Genomic DNA, 16071 nt, shown 5'->3' with positions numbered 1-16071 from the left:
TACTGACTATTTAGGTTAATGAAATTTTAAAATTATTTCATGTTACAGCAAATCATACAAATAAGGTTTGCATCTGGATGGTGAAACTGTTTTATGCCGTAGCTGTCTCAGCATTAGTGCAAGGTAAAAGAAACAGCCATGCAAAATGGACACCATTTTATCCCAGAAACTAAATACACACACACATGAATTTAGGGTTTATTATTGTAACCATAACAATAAGGTGGATCTCTCTTTATTTTGACCATCAATTCAATCATAATTGTTCTTTTTATCACAGGCAATAGTTATAATAGTGCACTTTTTATATTTAAATTATGATACAGACATTTCTTTTTTTAAACACCTTATTCTACTGACCCTTATGAATGGAGAATAGTTTACAATCTTAGCCAGAGTTGGGCCAATGAAAGTGAAGGTGATGTGGTGATGAGACAGATGAAACTGATGATGGTGAGCAATCATAAAGTGTGTGCAGACAGTGAGGCAAACAACTTCATACAGTTTCTCTTGTGACAATGGCTACACAACAGGAGAAGAGGCGGACAGACAGGTCAAAGGGGCAAGGCATAAAAGCAAGAGATGAAGCGGAATTAGCAAGCATTCAATGCGTGTGAGAGAAATTATGTGCCTGTTAGGGTTTGGCAATGTTAATTAATTTAATATTCTTGGGTCAGTCAACATCTCCGTACCTACTCAGCTCAAAATGCAATCGGCTCACTCTCAGTCAGCCATCATCCTCCCGTCTCACACACACATTCCAGTTACCAGAGATAAGCGTGACAAAAGAGATATGAGCTATAAACAAAGATCACTGGAGAAGTAATGCTTGTCAGTACTGCTATCAAAACCATTCCTTTGCATGGAAAGAAGCGCTCAAAAATTAAAAAGAGTGGGTAATGAGAAATGAAACAGAACAGGTTTCTTTAACTGGCTCTTGACATATTTTCTGTAAACAAATACATGACACAAATGATATGACCAAATAAATAAATAAATAAATAAATAAAAATAAATAGGTGAATAGAGAGAGTGGAAAGTGGACAAATATAAAAACAAAAAATACCATTAAAATAAACAACTGTAGCACTGTGTATCTCTCTGAAAACATTCTGCACTTTTGTTGCATATTGTGCTGTATGGAAGACTGGTGATGAACGTCGACTAGTCTGATAGAGTACTGGAGTAATACGTGACTGTCCGAGTTGCTACGTCTGTTTGCCGAATGGTGCGACTCTCGGTGATGAGCGTGAGTGCAGCGATGGACTACTTGGCTTGTTGGTGAACACTGAAGTGAGGAGCATGGGGTAAGGAGACTCTTTGCTTGCTTCCCATTCTAAAGTCCTGTTCAACAAGGAATTGACATCGCAAGCCTTTACAGTCCGGCATCATGAAAATGTCCATTGATGAATATTTCCTTTGTGTGTGTGTGTGTTTTTTTTTGTTTTTTTTTCTTTTCCTTTTATTTCATTCTGAGTCAGTACGTGAATACTATGGCAATAGGAGACAAGCTCGACGAGAAAGGTGGCTTCTGTTTGATCCACAGGTCAGGAATGTTCTTCTCATTCAATCTGGGCACAAACAGCTGTGATGAGGTTCATGGAGCTATTCACGCATAGTTTTTTTTTTTGTTTTGTTTTTTTCTTCATATAGTAATGTTCATATTTCTGTTCAAATCAAAAATACTTTTCTTCAGAGCAACAGCGGTCCAATGCAAAAAACGTAGATGCATTGTTTCATATTGTCTCTGAGTAAAAAGAAAATACAAAAGAATCAAAACATTTAACTTGAAACAAATGCCTGCCAAAAAGCAACTGGTCAGCTTCCACTTCCTAACACTGCAGAGTGTTTTCATTTACTGTCTTTACTGCTATCACTGTGCTACTGACATCTTCAAAAGAAATATGTAAACATAAATAAAAACTAAATAAAAAAATATTTTTTTCACATTCACTTACTTAGCTTACTTTGTTGGTTTTCATTACCTCAGGAGAAGACACTGCTGGAATTCCAGGATGTCGTTTCTCCTGAGAAAGTCAGGACCTTTTGTTCAGCTCGCCAGCACTCACTGAAGTGGTAGCAGGTTGCTAACTCTTTAGGGTTCATCTTCTGAGATACATCTATATGTCTTTCAGTATGGATTGGTAATTGCGTGTTGCTTGATAGTGATATGAGTGCACTGGTTAATTTTAAGAGTAATCTTGAGAACCATCACAAGACTATTATTTCTTTTTGGTGTCAGATACTGTATTACAATGATATGGTAGACTAGTCTATCTGATCATGTCAGCATCCTTTAGCAGGCTGATTTGCTAACTGGCATGCACATTAGCACTTCAAAATTCCTAGTTTGATCTGTGAAGCTGTATCTATGATGGATACCAAACTGCTCATTCACATATTATTTTTTTCATTAAAGGGTGATTCCCTAACACTTCTTTCTCATTTAATGGTAGGAATCCTGGTGATCCAAAAGATCAAGAGAATGTTGAGAGTTGGAAAAAAAAGCATGATGGGGAAAAGGCTCAATCCTTGCTATGGTCAAGCACCTTCAATAACTTAGTCAAGGAAGAATAGGAGTAGCTCATGGCTTGCAGGGATACTTGGAGATGAAGTTATACTGTCTTCTTTCTGGTGTAGTTCAGGCATCCTGCTGCATGGTCTCACTTTCTATCCTACGGTTGGGACTGGGTTCCATTGGAGGACAGCAGTCGGGTTCTCTCTTTTGCCGAGCCTCTGCGCTGCAGAACTCCCCCGCTGCCTCCTATGCCTCCGCCATCTGTTCGGTCGCCCCACTCGCACCTGTCGCCCCCACCCTCGGAGCGCCTCGAGTTTTGGCGGGTGGGGGTCCCATGGGGCCGGCCGTTCTTCTCATCTGGGAAGGGATCAGGAGACGAGGACAGGAAAGTCACTCTTAACGTACACATTCTACAGTGCCTAAAAATGTTGGTTGGCTGAGCCTGAAAAATTAGCACCATCCTTTTTTTTTCTGTTCAGCAGTTTAATTGAGGTGGACACTGCTGTTCTCCTTTGGCCACTATCGATGATGGGACCCAAGAAAAAAATACTGTTAGAATAGAAAACAACCATGTCCCTAGACAAACCACTGATCAAAGAAATTCAAAACAGCTTGGACCAAAAATAAAAAAAATAGAGGCAGAAAGCTGAACACAGACAGAAACCACCATCCTCCTCTGTAAATACTAAAAGAAGTTTCCAGCACAAGGAAAGAATAATGGGTCATGTGATTATTTAACATTAAATTAAAGATATTTCAAAGGAAAAAAAAAGGCGTTCATTTGCAAATATGCAGAAGAAACCGCCCCAGTATGTACCTAGATGAATAAAGTCAAAGGAGGAAAATGTTGACTTTTTAACTCTGGCGTGTGCACAAGTGTGTGTAAGCAGTCTCACCAGATAGGGCTTGCACCATGGGCTGATCATGGGAGCTGAGAAGCTGAGCTTGAATCGTTTCCACCACTCGTCTGAACCTGCGACTTGGACCTGGAGATGAACCAAGGCGCACAGATCTAACAACGGCTAGGTATCATTCCAAAAATAATGATAATTGTGCTGGTCAAAACCAAAACCATGCTATTTTCAGGCCATATTTTTCTGTGTTTATTGATATTACCTTTTTTTTTTTTTTTTAGTAAAGGCCAGATTTCTCAGATGCATCAGCGCTCAGTGTCTGCACAAAATCCAGCCTAATATACCTCTCAACACTCAGGGATTCATTTCCCAAAATGTCAAACCTTTGCTTTAAGTTGGTACACCTAAAACTGCACCCAAAATATAAATATTTTTTAAGTTTAATTTAATTGGTAGTTGAAGGGGTCAAACATCGACTCCACTCGCCTGATATGAGGGTGAACGTCACGCTGTAGATTCCGGTCTCCCTCCTGCTCTCCCTCTCGGTCCTCTCCCTGTCCCGCTCCCTCTCGCCCTCTGAGAAGGCAATGTCCACCTGGAACTTGACGGGCTTCTGGAAGACGGAAGGGCCGCCGGAGGACTTGTACTCGGCCCGGAAGCTGGTCTGGGAGAGGACGCTGTGACTGAGCGATGGGATCTGTGTGGTGGGGAGACAGAGAAGAAGCAGAGAGACCGACAGACTTACGAGGCGGGAGAGGTACGGGGGCCAACGTGAGTATAGGGAGACAAAGGGCGAGGGTGAGGAGAAGAGAGAAAGAGTGAGCCATTGGTGAAAGCAAAAGTGAGCCATTAACGTGCCACGAGTGAGCAAGACTGAAACAAAAGAGAAAACTGAAATAATGAGAGAAATGACGCACGTGCAGCATGAGAGTGCATGTGAATACCTTACAGCTTTGCCAGTGAGAGCCATGCTTTCTACAAACGAGCTTTGATCGTGAGAGGTGTGAAAGACAGAGCACATTAGATACTCACAGACAGGAAGGCGTGCACAATGTCGGCTTTGACAGAACTCAGAGGTTTGTCTCTGATGACCACAAAGATCTGCTCCTCTTTCTCCAAGCCGATGAAGTTTCCAAACCACGACTTCTTAGCCAGCCTGGTAGCCAGACAAAAAAAATAGAGTGTGAGCAAGGACGCACAGCTAAGGAAAACATCCGAGAGCACAAAGACACAGCTTTCTTCAGAGAAAACAAGTGACACCTCAGCAATAATCTAGTTTAGGAACTGAGACTTACTCAGGGCTGGATTCTGGTGTTAGACTGGACATGTCTTCTGATGTAGGAACTAAAAGAGACAAACTGGTGTTAAAATCAAAGTTGGTGTACAATATAAGACTTTTAGCTTAAAGCTGGGGGAAAAATATTGGGATATAATCAATTGCTATTACAGTGATCTAGAACACTGTAGTCTGAGAGAATGAGAGAGAGTTAGAACGGAGGAAACCTTTTGAAAGTGATGACGCACGTCCAGTTGTTCCATAAAAGTCCCACACATGCGGAACTCACCTTGCAGCTTACGGCGATGGAAACGGGGTGAACCCAGCAGGTTGTTCTTGAAAGAATTGAGGCGAGTCCTCCAGTGGGCAGAGCTGCTGGCCGCCATGCCGCTTCCCCCTCCTGGGCTGGAGGGCGGGGTCAGCGACAGCGAGCCCACCCCTCCCCCTCCCTCCGCCCGCGAGGAGGACGAGGACGAGGAAGAGGAGGGCGGGGTGGAGGAGGGGTGGTGAGGGTGGTGGACAGGGGTGCCCAAGGGTGTGGGCAACGGAGAGCCCTGGGGAGTGACCTGCGGCACAGAGTGGGCAGAGTTTGGGTAGAAGCTCTTAGTCACTGACTTTAGGACAGAGGACGAAGGGAAGAAGAAACGGGGGATGGGTGACAGGAGCGGGGAAGGGGAAGGTGAGCGGGAGGATGGGTTGTGCAGAGGCAGGGATTTGATGGGCTGCAGATGGGGTCGGTCGGCGGGTCCCTTGGTGGGCAGGGTCTGGGTCTTTGGGTTGGGGGGAGCTTTGGGCTTGTCATGAGCCCGTGCTGAGCGAGGAGTACTGGCGCTTCCCTGTTTGGGCTCCTTTGTGAGGGGGGTAGCGGTGGCAGAGGTGACGTCTGATTGGCTGAAAGTGAAGACGGGGCTCTGATAGGACTGGGGAGTGGGTTTTGTGGGGTGGGGGGGTGGGAGAGATGGAAAACAAGAAAGAGAAGGGATGGAACATGGAGAAAGGATGGAAATGAATATCATGCTCTCATGACAAAAGAGTGCAACTTGTGAGTAGTGAAAGCGTCAAATGCAATTACACCAGTGCTGACTATAGAAGCTTTCATTTCGGCCCTATAGTCTTTTGTATGTGCCATTTATATCTGAAGTGAGTGATTAAGTGAAGGTTTAGTGAGAGTTTAGTGACAGTTGTGGTAGTGACAGGGTTAAGAATACAGTGACAGAGGACAGTGGCAGTGAAGGAGTTAGTGTACCTTTATATTAATTAATATGTTTAATATGTAATTAAATCCCCAAAACCATAATCAATTATCTAATTTAAAGGTTCTATGTTCATTTTCCGAACAACTGCGCAAACAGCTAGTCCATGCATGGTGAGGAAGAGAAGTGATATGAAGACAGAAGAAAAATGCCACGCAAACGCCCCGTTGGGTGAGCGATTTAAATCTGAGGGACTGGTATTGTGATGATGTGCAAAAATGACAGAAGGGCTTGGTAAATGGACATCTCAGGGGGTTGTGAAGTGTGGTTAGAATTTTCTTAAAGCAGGGCTGGCTGATATTGGCAAAGAAATGATGCGATAATTATCACAGAATACTGATATTAATAGTTTACAATATAATTATTAGTAAAGCATTCAAAATTACACATAAAAAGATAAACACATATCCATACAAGTGAGTCTAATGGTTTATATATAAAAAAAACAAAACAATTATTTAAAAATGATATACTTTAAAGAGTTTAAGAACTAATTCTAGGTAGAATATTGTTAAAACTCAATTTATCTTGAGCTGATAGTGGATTATTGGCCAGACCTAGTTTAACACAATTGCTTTACAGTGCTATTGTCACCCAGCTGTCTGTATGTCTGTATGGTCCAAATCTGAACACAATGCACACTCTGGGTCGCGATGGATATGCTAACCGTGTTGGCTCTGCCGCTTAGAAAACACTGCAGCACATGAGGTGAGTACCGAGGCCTTAACTGTAGAGCTGCTATGTTACAGTGGAGAGTTAATTAATGCATATTCATGTTCGAAATTAAATATTTTATAATGCATGCTTGTATCGTGTTCAAGGATAGTGAAGGTAATCAAAGCTGCAACAGTGTGTAGAGTTTGTTAAAAGTTGGCCAAGAGGCCCTTACCCTGGGACTGCTGAGAGGGCTGGAGGAGAGACCAGTGGAGGCTCCACTGACAGAGCGAGACCTGACGAAGAGACCAGAGGTCAAAGGCTTGTTAAAAAAGAGCAGAAATGTCAGACTGAATGCATTCTTGGTATTCAACGTTTAGATTGTGTGTACTTTATATGTGTAAGCATAACATACTGTACCTCTGGCTGTGTGCAGCTGTGTCCAGGGCCCTGCGAGGCGGGGTGGGAGACCCCTGCTCAGTAACACTCAGCACCTCCAGGCTTTTCCTCTCAGGGCGGCAGCGGCCGTGGCGCGTCAGCATAGGAGAGTCAACGCGCTTTCGTGGAGGGTCTGCTGAAGAGCGCCACCATAAAGTTGTTACAGACACCAATCTTAGCAGTTTGAAGCTTGAGATGCATTTTTTATTAGAATTATATATGTTTTGTAACTGTCATACAGAAATAAGTCCACTCTCAAAAAGATGGCCTGTTTCTTTGCCATGACAGCGGTATTATTCAACTGTTTCTAATGAGCACTATGGCTCCCTGTTCGTAAGACATGTCGCATCTTCACCATCCCTCTCCCCGTTGTCACTCTGTCACTGTGCATTTATTTTCTCTTTTGCGGTTCTGAAAATTATGATCATGTTGAAAGTGATTTTTTTCCACAGGCCCTTCGCTCACTGCGCCATCTGTGACTGTGATAAACTTAGCTTCCTTTGCACTGGCAGAATGGCTGCCCTCTCCCAGTTTTGTCCCATAGAGAAATTCTGCAGATGTCCTGTAAAGTCTGGTTTGAACATTGCAAATGACAAAAGACTTAATGTTGGTAAAATATTACACATACTTCCATAAAAATTTTCACTGTCTAACACTATTGTCAAAGACAACACTAGAGCGGTGTCAACAAAGCCAACCAGAGGGCACTTTGGGCACAAACTTCTGTCTGTTTTCCATATTCCTTCATGTTTTATTGCTAATGGTGGAGATCATGGGCTAATGATTACCAGTGCAAATTATTTAATCAAAAAATGAAAAACATTTAAAATGTCAAATAATCTAAAATCAATTGGCAGAGGTAATGAGTACCTGTGTATCGCACCGGACTCACAGACACAGACACAGATTGCTTCTACGAATCTGAGGTTGAGAAAAGCAGCTTCCTCCTGCCCCCTAATGACTGACCTACGTCATTGCGCGGAGGCAAGTCCTCATCCTCATAGCTGGGGTAGCGCTCTTTCCTGTCCAGCAGTAGGTAATAGATCATCTTCTCCTGGTTTTCTCTGAGGAAAAAAAAAAAGCAAAGAAAGACCCTCATAAGAGAAGATGTTAAAATTTAGAAAGAATGATACAGAAAGGAGCAATACTATATGTGACTATGGTAGACAGCTCTGCTTAAGAAAGTCTGTGTAAAATAAAACAGGATGGACAGAATTATCACCTGTGCACCTCAAAATATAGCCACATACGTACTCTTTTTCACGCTACGTTCCTAAGGCTGAGTACAGACTGAAAACATCATAACGAGACTGCAAACGCAGTCGTTTTTAAGCACAAATGTATTTTTATCCCTCAATATCACTTGTGATAAACCCTTTTGTTTTTTTCATTAAAGGAGCACCTGACTGAACAATTAGTTTAATATGTGTGAGGCTAGATATTTTTCGGGCAGGCCACTGTCACAGGTCTTCATCTTGCAAGCTTTAACCCCGAGGCAAATAAGTCAACCTGACTCAGAACAAGAGTTTCATTGTGGCATGATGGAGAGGAAACCGTGTCCCTTCTCTGCTTTCAGACAGCACTCAAAATGTCTGTCCACAATACACAGGGGTCAATAAAGATCAGATGCTGACACTCATTAAGTACATTACTGGGTAACCAGAATAAAAGTAACTCCTGTACACGACCCAATACAACAGTCCTGAAATAGATGTTACATTTGTGTTATTGACACTGTGTCAGAGGTTTTTTTCTGCAACTCCACAAATGTAAACCAGGTAGACAAAAACCTCTAAAAAAAACATTTGATATAATGCAGTTTTCCTTATCACAACATACCATAAACCTCAACAACAAGTAAGGGAGTAGATTTTATTGCACTAAGTTGCACAAATTTTTTGAATTTCTAGTCACTCAGTGCACAATCAGGCACTCAGAGACACAGTCATGGTTGGAGTTGGAAAAAAAAAAAAGCTTACTCTTCACATTGCAAATCACGTGTGAGCTTGACTCGGTCCCGGAAACAACCCAGCGAGTGCATGCTGTCCAACACATCTGGGTCCAGCTCAGTCAGGGACAAGATTCGCCTCACACACACTCGCCTGGGAGGAGGCTGCTCAGGACACGGCTCGTTACGACCACCCCTGGGAGCCACAGGCGCACACACACATAGCACATAATGAAGCACACATGAATGACAGATATAACATACTGTATATGCTCAAATATGATGCAACATAAATTTAAATGAATATTTCATTCAAAAGTCGCAAACGTATATACTCACTGATACCAGGCGTGTTTCTGGATGGCCTCTAGCTGTAAGGGGTGACAGGGCAGATGGGGCCATTAGTAACTACAGTCTGCTAACAGCCAGATGGCCACAAAGCTATGCTGTGTAAACAGTTCACTCCAGATCTTTTTCACAGGCATAAGACACCTCGTCAGTTCTAAATATTGTATATTAAAAACTTATAAAAAATTTATAATTTTGCAGTGTTTATTGTTTTTGAGAATGTAACAGAAAATCATGCAACACTACGTTTGCTGGAGAATATATTATAGATATACAGATATATTTGATGGTGGTCACGAACACTGACATTGTCCCGGATATGTAGAATAAGATCTGAGTTCCCATTGACATACGCCCTTCTGATTCTAATAATACATGAAAACATAAAATCCTGGCACAGTTACACCTAATACACACTGATGATGCAATCCCTTGATGTAAATACAACCCCCCCCATATGAGCACAGTCTCGTACCGTGAGCCTCTTTTCAGGGTTGACCTCAATCATGCCCTTGAGCAGCGACTGGCAGTCCGGGGGGATGAAGTGGGGCATGTGGAACACTCCGCTCTTCACCTTCTCCAGGAGCTGGCGTAAATTGTCGTGGTCAAAAGGCAGGGCACCCTATAGGAGAACAGGAGCGAGGGAGGTAAGAGGGAGGACGGAAAAACAGATGTGACAAAATAAGCTTGAGTAAGAACTGTAAACACATGAGGGAGTATTTAAAAAGGGACCAAACTGTATTGTAAAAACAGGAGTAAAAGACTTACCACCAACAGAGCAAATAGGATGACCCCACAGCTCCACACATCTGCTCTCCGCCCATCATATTTCTCCCCCTGCCAAACACAGAATCCCATTCAATTCATTCACCACTGACCATGTGAAAACACAAACGAGCGTTAATCGATTAAATTCACTGAGATAATTTCAGCTGATTTAAGGCTGGTTATTATATATTATATATAACTTTTCATCGTGGAAAAGAAATCTCCACCAAAAGAAACATTGTAATCCATTTGAATCCAGCACTTAGACAATCTCCGTCCAAAACACTGTAAAACCATCTTTTCATTGATAGAACTGGATAATCTTCTTGTATGCTGAGTGCCCTCAAGAACAACTCTTACTGAAGATATGCCTTCTTAAAAATAGAATCTATGTTTCCATTAAGACTCATTAATTATTCCTCCCAATTTTGCAACAATTAGTGATTTCTTTGTTTTTAGCTCATGCAGCTTTGTAGCTGTGTATGTGTTTGCTAAATGAATAATGTATTAATAACATTTGCTAATTTTAATTATAAGCCAACATTTGAGGAAGACACTGTGCAAGAGCAGGACTCTCACCCGTATAACTTCAGGGCACGCATAATGTGGTGATCTGAAATGAAATAGAAAAGTGTTAGTAGCAACATTACTATGCTTACAATTCTGGACAGTCAAACTAGTAAAATAAATGCAATATATAAATGTAACACGTGTGTGTGTGTGTGGTACTCTGTATATAGGCAGAGCTATCACTGTTGATCTAATGTCTTCAGTAACTACTGTACTCTTTATTGTGTTACATTCCGAGTCCCTGAAATACAAAATATGACCTTTTTTTTATGTGAGTACACATTATTTCTGAACACACACACAGAGAGTTGGTACTCACCCACAGCTGGTCTCTAACAGACTGTCTCCCACCTGTAGGGAGGCCATGCCAAAGTCAGCAATGCGGATGTTGTTCTTCTCATCCAGGAGCAGGTTCTCAGGCTTCAGGTCTCTGTGACTGCACAAACACAGAAGAAACGTTTGTGCTTAACTGCAACAGCATGGGTTTTGAAAAGAGGGCTTTAATATTGGCTCATGCTCATTTATTTCTTGATACAAAAAGTCTGTTTGCCAAAAAGAAATGTAAGAAATTGTCTGCAAACATCAAGTCTGTAAGAGGAATGGTCTATTAAAGATACATTTTTGATGTTACTGACTAAGGCAGCAGGAACTTCTAAATTATTCTGCCATAACATCTTAAACTGGCATTAATTCTTTACTGTTTCAGGAGAGGGCTAAGAATCAACAGCAGTAGAGCAAAATTATTTATTTTCCTTTCAGACCAAAGGCCCCCGAATAGTTTAGTAACTTAGCAGAGGAACCCGAACAATCGCCCTGACCCATACCACAATTTAAGAACCAGTGCTTTATGCAAAAACTAACCAGATGGAATGACTGTGGCAGAAATCCAAAGCAGAGATGATCTGCCTGAAGAACTTCCTGGCCTCTTTTGGAGTCAGCCGGCCCTTCTTCACCAGGTAGTCAAACAGCTCTCCTCCTGACACATGCTCCAACACCAGGTACCTGCAGACATATAGAGACAACAGTGTGATCTGAAACTTTCATCCAAAGAGATAGGAGGAGGACTAAGGGGGAAAAAATGAAGACACTCTTAAACTGCTAGATACTAGCAATTCATTATGTTGGATTCTAGGATCACAATACTGAGATAATTTACCTTTTTTATTTACTCACTGTCAGCCAACTTGCCCATCTACTCCAGCAGCTGTGTTAAAGCATTTTTGCAAGTATTTTTTTCCTCAAGATAGATCAAAACCTTTTTGGTATACTTGTATGAGATGAAGGAAAAGTGAGAATTACAGTGATGAGAGCAGATTAATATAGTTCTTAGAATAATATTTATACCCATCCCACTCCAAAGTTCAGTATTCAGCAAGAAAAAAAAGCATGCAAACTGCAGTGAGCCCAAATGTGAGGCTCTTTTGAACGCAGAGGGAACTCACAGATATTTGTTATTTTCGTAAACATCATGCAGCTTCAACACATGCGGATGCTCAATCAGTTTCAGAATGGCAATCTCCCTCTCAACCTGGTTAGAGAGAAGAGACAGATACAAAGAAGAGGAAAGAGAAAGCAATGAAGACACTAAAGCAGAGCACACGAGCCGGACAGTGTCATTTTTGAAGCAACAGAGCTGAGGTTAATTAATGCATTAATGCAGATGTTAAATATAGAAAATACGGAGCAGCTTATGTACAGCATAACACACGTTGCCATATACAAAATTAGCATTGTTATCATCTGTGTGAACAACAGCCTCAACAGCGTGATACTGTACCTTCATCAAGACCGACTCAGACAGCTTCTCTCTGTTGACTATTTTGATCGCTACCTTCTGACCCGTAATACAGTGGACCCCCAGCTTGACCAGTCCTGAATGAATGAGATGCAAAAATAAGAGAGAAGCAGGCATGAAACACAGAAAGAGGCCTCATCTACCATATCTAATTCTACATAAAATAGTAGCTTTAAATTATTTGTCACATTTCAAGAAAGTTTTGTCATTTCAAAACAAGAGAAAATAATCTGTTGTACTTACCTGTCTGCCCCTTCCCCAGTGTTTTTTCCAGTCGATAGGGCCCAACATATTGAGCTGACTGACTTAGAGACAGTTCCTTACTCATACTGCTCTGACTGGAGGCTAATACACTACTATTACTACTACTACTACTACTACTGCACTGTGATTATAGCAAGTACTTTGATATTATACAGCTTACTGTAAGATACAAGATGGTGCTCAACATAGAATAACGACTAGCTTTTATTTCAGTGATAACACTGCTACTCTGAAGTTACTGGGTGAACATGTAAAAAAACGCAAGCCAGGGCTGATTTACAACATCTGGATGACAAATGAACATTCTTCATCTAAACCTGGTTAATAAACATGGCTAAATATCTTTGCCTTTTTGCTCTGAAGCACGGTAAACATGTATATCATTGATATTTAACAAAAACAGCGTGCTAGTGATAGACTAAAGCTGAAAAACTGAGATGACAATAAGTTACTAAGCTGTTTTATGCGTTAAATACAGACCACTACCATAAAGATAAACATGACAAGGTAGGAAAACTAATGAGTTTTACTTCTGTACATTAGTTTATTTGTATAACTTGCACCTTGTTATATGTATGACGTTAACTGTATGTGACGGTTAATAAGAAAATTATCGCAGTGTAACGTTGACGTTATATAGCCTTAAAACAAGAAGGTTTTTTCACGTCTGGTACGAAGAGTATTGTCATTTGGTGGTTGAGTCTTGCAACAAAACGTCAAATACGTCAAGTTGATGTTAGCACTGGAAATTAAATCAATTTTATTCTCTCTGTCAGGCCTATTTTACAGGTGCAACAACATGCTATTTTAGCCTCGCCGCCGCTCTCCCACACAGCAGCGAGGCTAGCTTGAGTTAGCCTCAACGCCTTGACCAACGGCCGTCTCGCCCGCGCCGCCTGTCAAAAAAACCCACACCTCCTGAAGTTTCTAGGCATCGCCAAACGGTAAGATTCATCGGACGGCCGCCACATTCTCACAATATTTCGAGGTGAAACGCGTATTCCTCGCCAAACAACCATCTTTAGCGTAGCGTAGTCCTCCCCCTCCCTGTCTCTCCCCGTCTCTCCCTCTCTACATCCCTGCAAGTGGCGGATCACAGCATCTTCTCGTCTCTCCTTTGGCGTGTCCTCCTCCCTCACCGGCGGATACACAGGTGAAAAAAAACACAGAGATCCGCAGATCAGCCCGCACTATTATCGACTGCCTTATTCCCCTCCTCACATCTGATTATAGTTCACGCAGGGTAAAGGCCCCCTGTATTATACTCCCTTCGGTCTTCTTGCCGTAAATCGATATTTTCTCTCTCCTCTTCCTTCCTTCGTCTCACTCGCATCAGCATCCGGGTCCCACTCCCTCTCCATCCTCTCTCCTCTTGCCTCCCTCTCCTCCCCCGCCCTCCTCCTCTTCTTCCTCCTCCTCCTCCCGATCATCTTCCACAAAATACGCTTATCTCTGCATTCACCTCAGAACCGGCCACACTGTGGGCGAAGTGAGCTGCTGCGGACACCTCCCTCATTATTATTACGAAAGACATTTTGTAAACATCGCCAGAGGGCAGCGGATGGGACGCTGCCTGTTAGGGGACGCTTTGACACGGCTCTGTCCTCTCAGAATCACCGGTGTCACATAGGTGGTGTTTAGCTTTCGATTTAGTCTGATATGAGGCATAAATTCTGAGATGTCGCATAACTTTGAGGTGTACCACAGAGAATTGAATGAAATGCAGTCTTGGAAGCATTTGGATCTTTTGCTAAAGTAAAAACAGCAACCTCCACTCCACTACCAGTGGTTCAGAGTCAATAACCTACTTTACTTAAGTACAGTTCTTCTTCTTCACCACTACATGTGTTTGCTGACTATAGTTACTTTTCAAATATTATTCATATTTTACATACAAAACATAAAAATAAATGTATACAATACCATGCATTGTTACAAATTAAACCACTCAGCAGTATGTAATGTAATTAATTACATTAAATAAAATACATTGCAGTATTTCTACTTTGACACAAGGACCCAACTACATCTTCTAGTCCTGCATTCATGATCATTTTACTCAAGTAGAAGTACAGAAATATTAACAGCAAAGTCGGTCAAAATAAAAGAATTGCTCCTGCTACACTAATTAATTAATTATTATTATTATGACTGTGCAGAAAGATTTTTGGTTGGATTTTAATACATTTTTGTATTATTGTACAGTTTGAGCTATAAAAATGCAACATACTTTATACAATGGTCATATGTTTTGTATTGTATGTAAAATGTTAATGTTTAAAGTAGCCTAACGTTTAATAGCTGTCAAATAAATGTAGTCGGGTAAAATGTAATGGAGTAGAGGAATGCAGTGGCATAAAATGGAATATACAAATTGTACTTTGGGACAGCACCTGAGTAAATGTACTTCGTTACTTTCAACTGCATCTGTTTCATCATTGTGTGCTCCTTTGATATTTGCTTACTGTCACTGAAAACATGTCACAGTAAGAAAAGCACAGGTGTAGACAGTAAAAATGAATGATGGCTGAATTCCATTTAGCTGCCAATAGTACCCCATAAAAAGGGGGTGATTTAAACCTCACCTCACACACCTCCTCGTCTGGAGGGGAGGGGGAAACTGAAATGTTGGGTTCTGTTTTAAATGGATAACACAGAGAGGACAGTTAAATGAATATAAAAAAAAACAATAAAAAAGAGTAAGTAGGACATTTGAACGTATTATCTGTAAAGTACCTTGAAAAATCTCTAAAATCTCAATTTGAAATGTTGTGTGTGGGTGGATAATTCCCCAAAGCCCATCTTCATCTGTGCATAGCTGGTTGATTTGCACACAGCCAGGAGGATTTGTCTCCAAACATGGAGCAGAAATAGAATGGAAAAGATACTCATTCTACTATTTTCTGGCTTGTTCTGATGGTCCTCTGAGATCAAAATAGGCCTACATCAGTGCAGTGAATGACACACCTTGCAGGAGAAAATGTTCTCCTTTTTTTACTGTAAGAGGAAATGAACATTTAAGACAGATACACTGTAAAAAAAAATCATTCTCTGTTTGGTTTTCCTACAAGCAGCATTTGAAATAGAAGATTGGAGTCAACAAGGGAGTCCAACAAGAGAAGCTGGGGAAAGAAAAGTAGGACAAAAGTTCTCAGTCTGCAGTTGCAGAGGACAGAATGAAGTCTGGTTTATCCATAAACCTGCAAAGATACCGTATACCTTAGTTATCTTTCACAAAAATGAATGTCTAACAACTAACTACACCCCATTCATGTGAATTCTGTCCCTCCAAAACTTTGTCTTGAATCTCTCCTTCCAACTGACAGCACCAGGATCAGTCTCCACTCCAGAAATGCACAGGTTATTCTATAACAGCTTGTGAATA

The 16071-nt window shown here is 41.4% G+C and overlaps 1 protein-coding gene across 5 annotated transcripts; it reads right to left on the bottom strand.

The window, feature by feature from the left end:
- Positions 1–76: 76 nt before the first annotated feature.
- On the bottom strand, positions 77–14017 carry LOC111219981 (serine/threonine-protein kinase BRSK2-like). 5 transcript variants are annotated; one of them, XM_022742874.1, is made up of 19 exons: positions 12666–14017; positions 12405–12499; positions 12070–12155; positions 11489–11629; positions 10947–11063; positions 10637–10670; positions 10058–10126; positions 9765–9911; positions 9281–9312; positions 8973–9137; positions 7960–8057; positions 6976–7126; positions 6791–6851; positions 4938–5568; positions 4668–4716; positions 4405–4528; positions 3859–4069; positions 3415–3504; positions 77–2887 (listed from the first exon to the last, which is right to left on the bottom strand). In XM_022742874.1, the coding sequence occupies exons 1-19, from the start codon at positions 12748–12750 to the stop codon at positions 2676–2678; spliced, it is 2598 nt and encodes an 865-aa protein (XP_022598595.1). In that variant the 5' UTR covers positions 12751–14017; the 3' UTR covers positions 77–2675. The 5 variants fall into 5 exon arrangements, with proteins under 5 accessions (XP_022598595.1, XP_022598598.1, XP_022598597.1 ...); XM_022742877.1 differs by having other exon boundaries at positions 77–2875; positions 4938–5214; positions 12666–14014; XM_022742876.1 differs by having other exon boundaries at positions 4938–5214; positions 12666–14013.
- Between the last annotated feature and the right edge of the window lie 2054 nt (positions 14018–16071).

Source organism: Seriola dumerili, unplaced genomic scaffold (genome assembly GCF_002260705.1).
Source record: "Seriola dumerili isolate Sdu_G_001 unplaced genomic scaffold, Sdu_1.0 BDQW01000068.1, whole genome shotgun sequence".
In the NCBI taxonomy this organism is placed as follows: Eukaryota; Metazoa; Chordata; class Actinopteri; order Carangiformes; family Carangidae; genus Seriola; species Seriola dumerili.
This window is presented reverse-complemented; position numbering and strand designations above follow the sequence as displayed.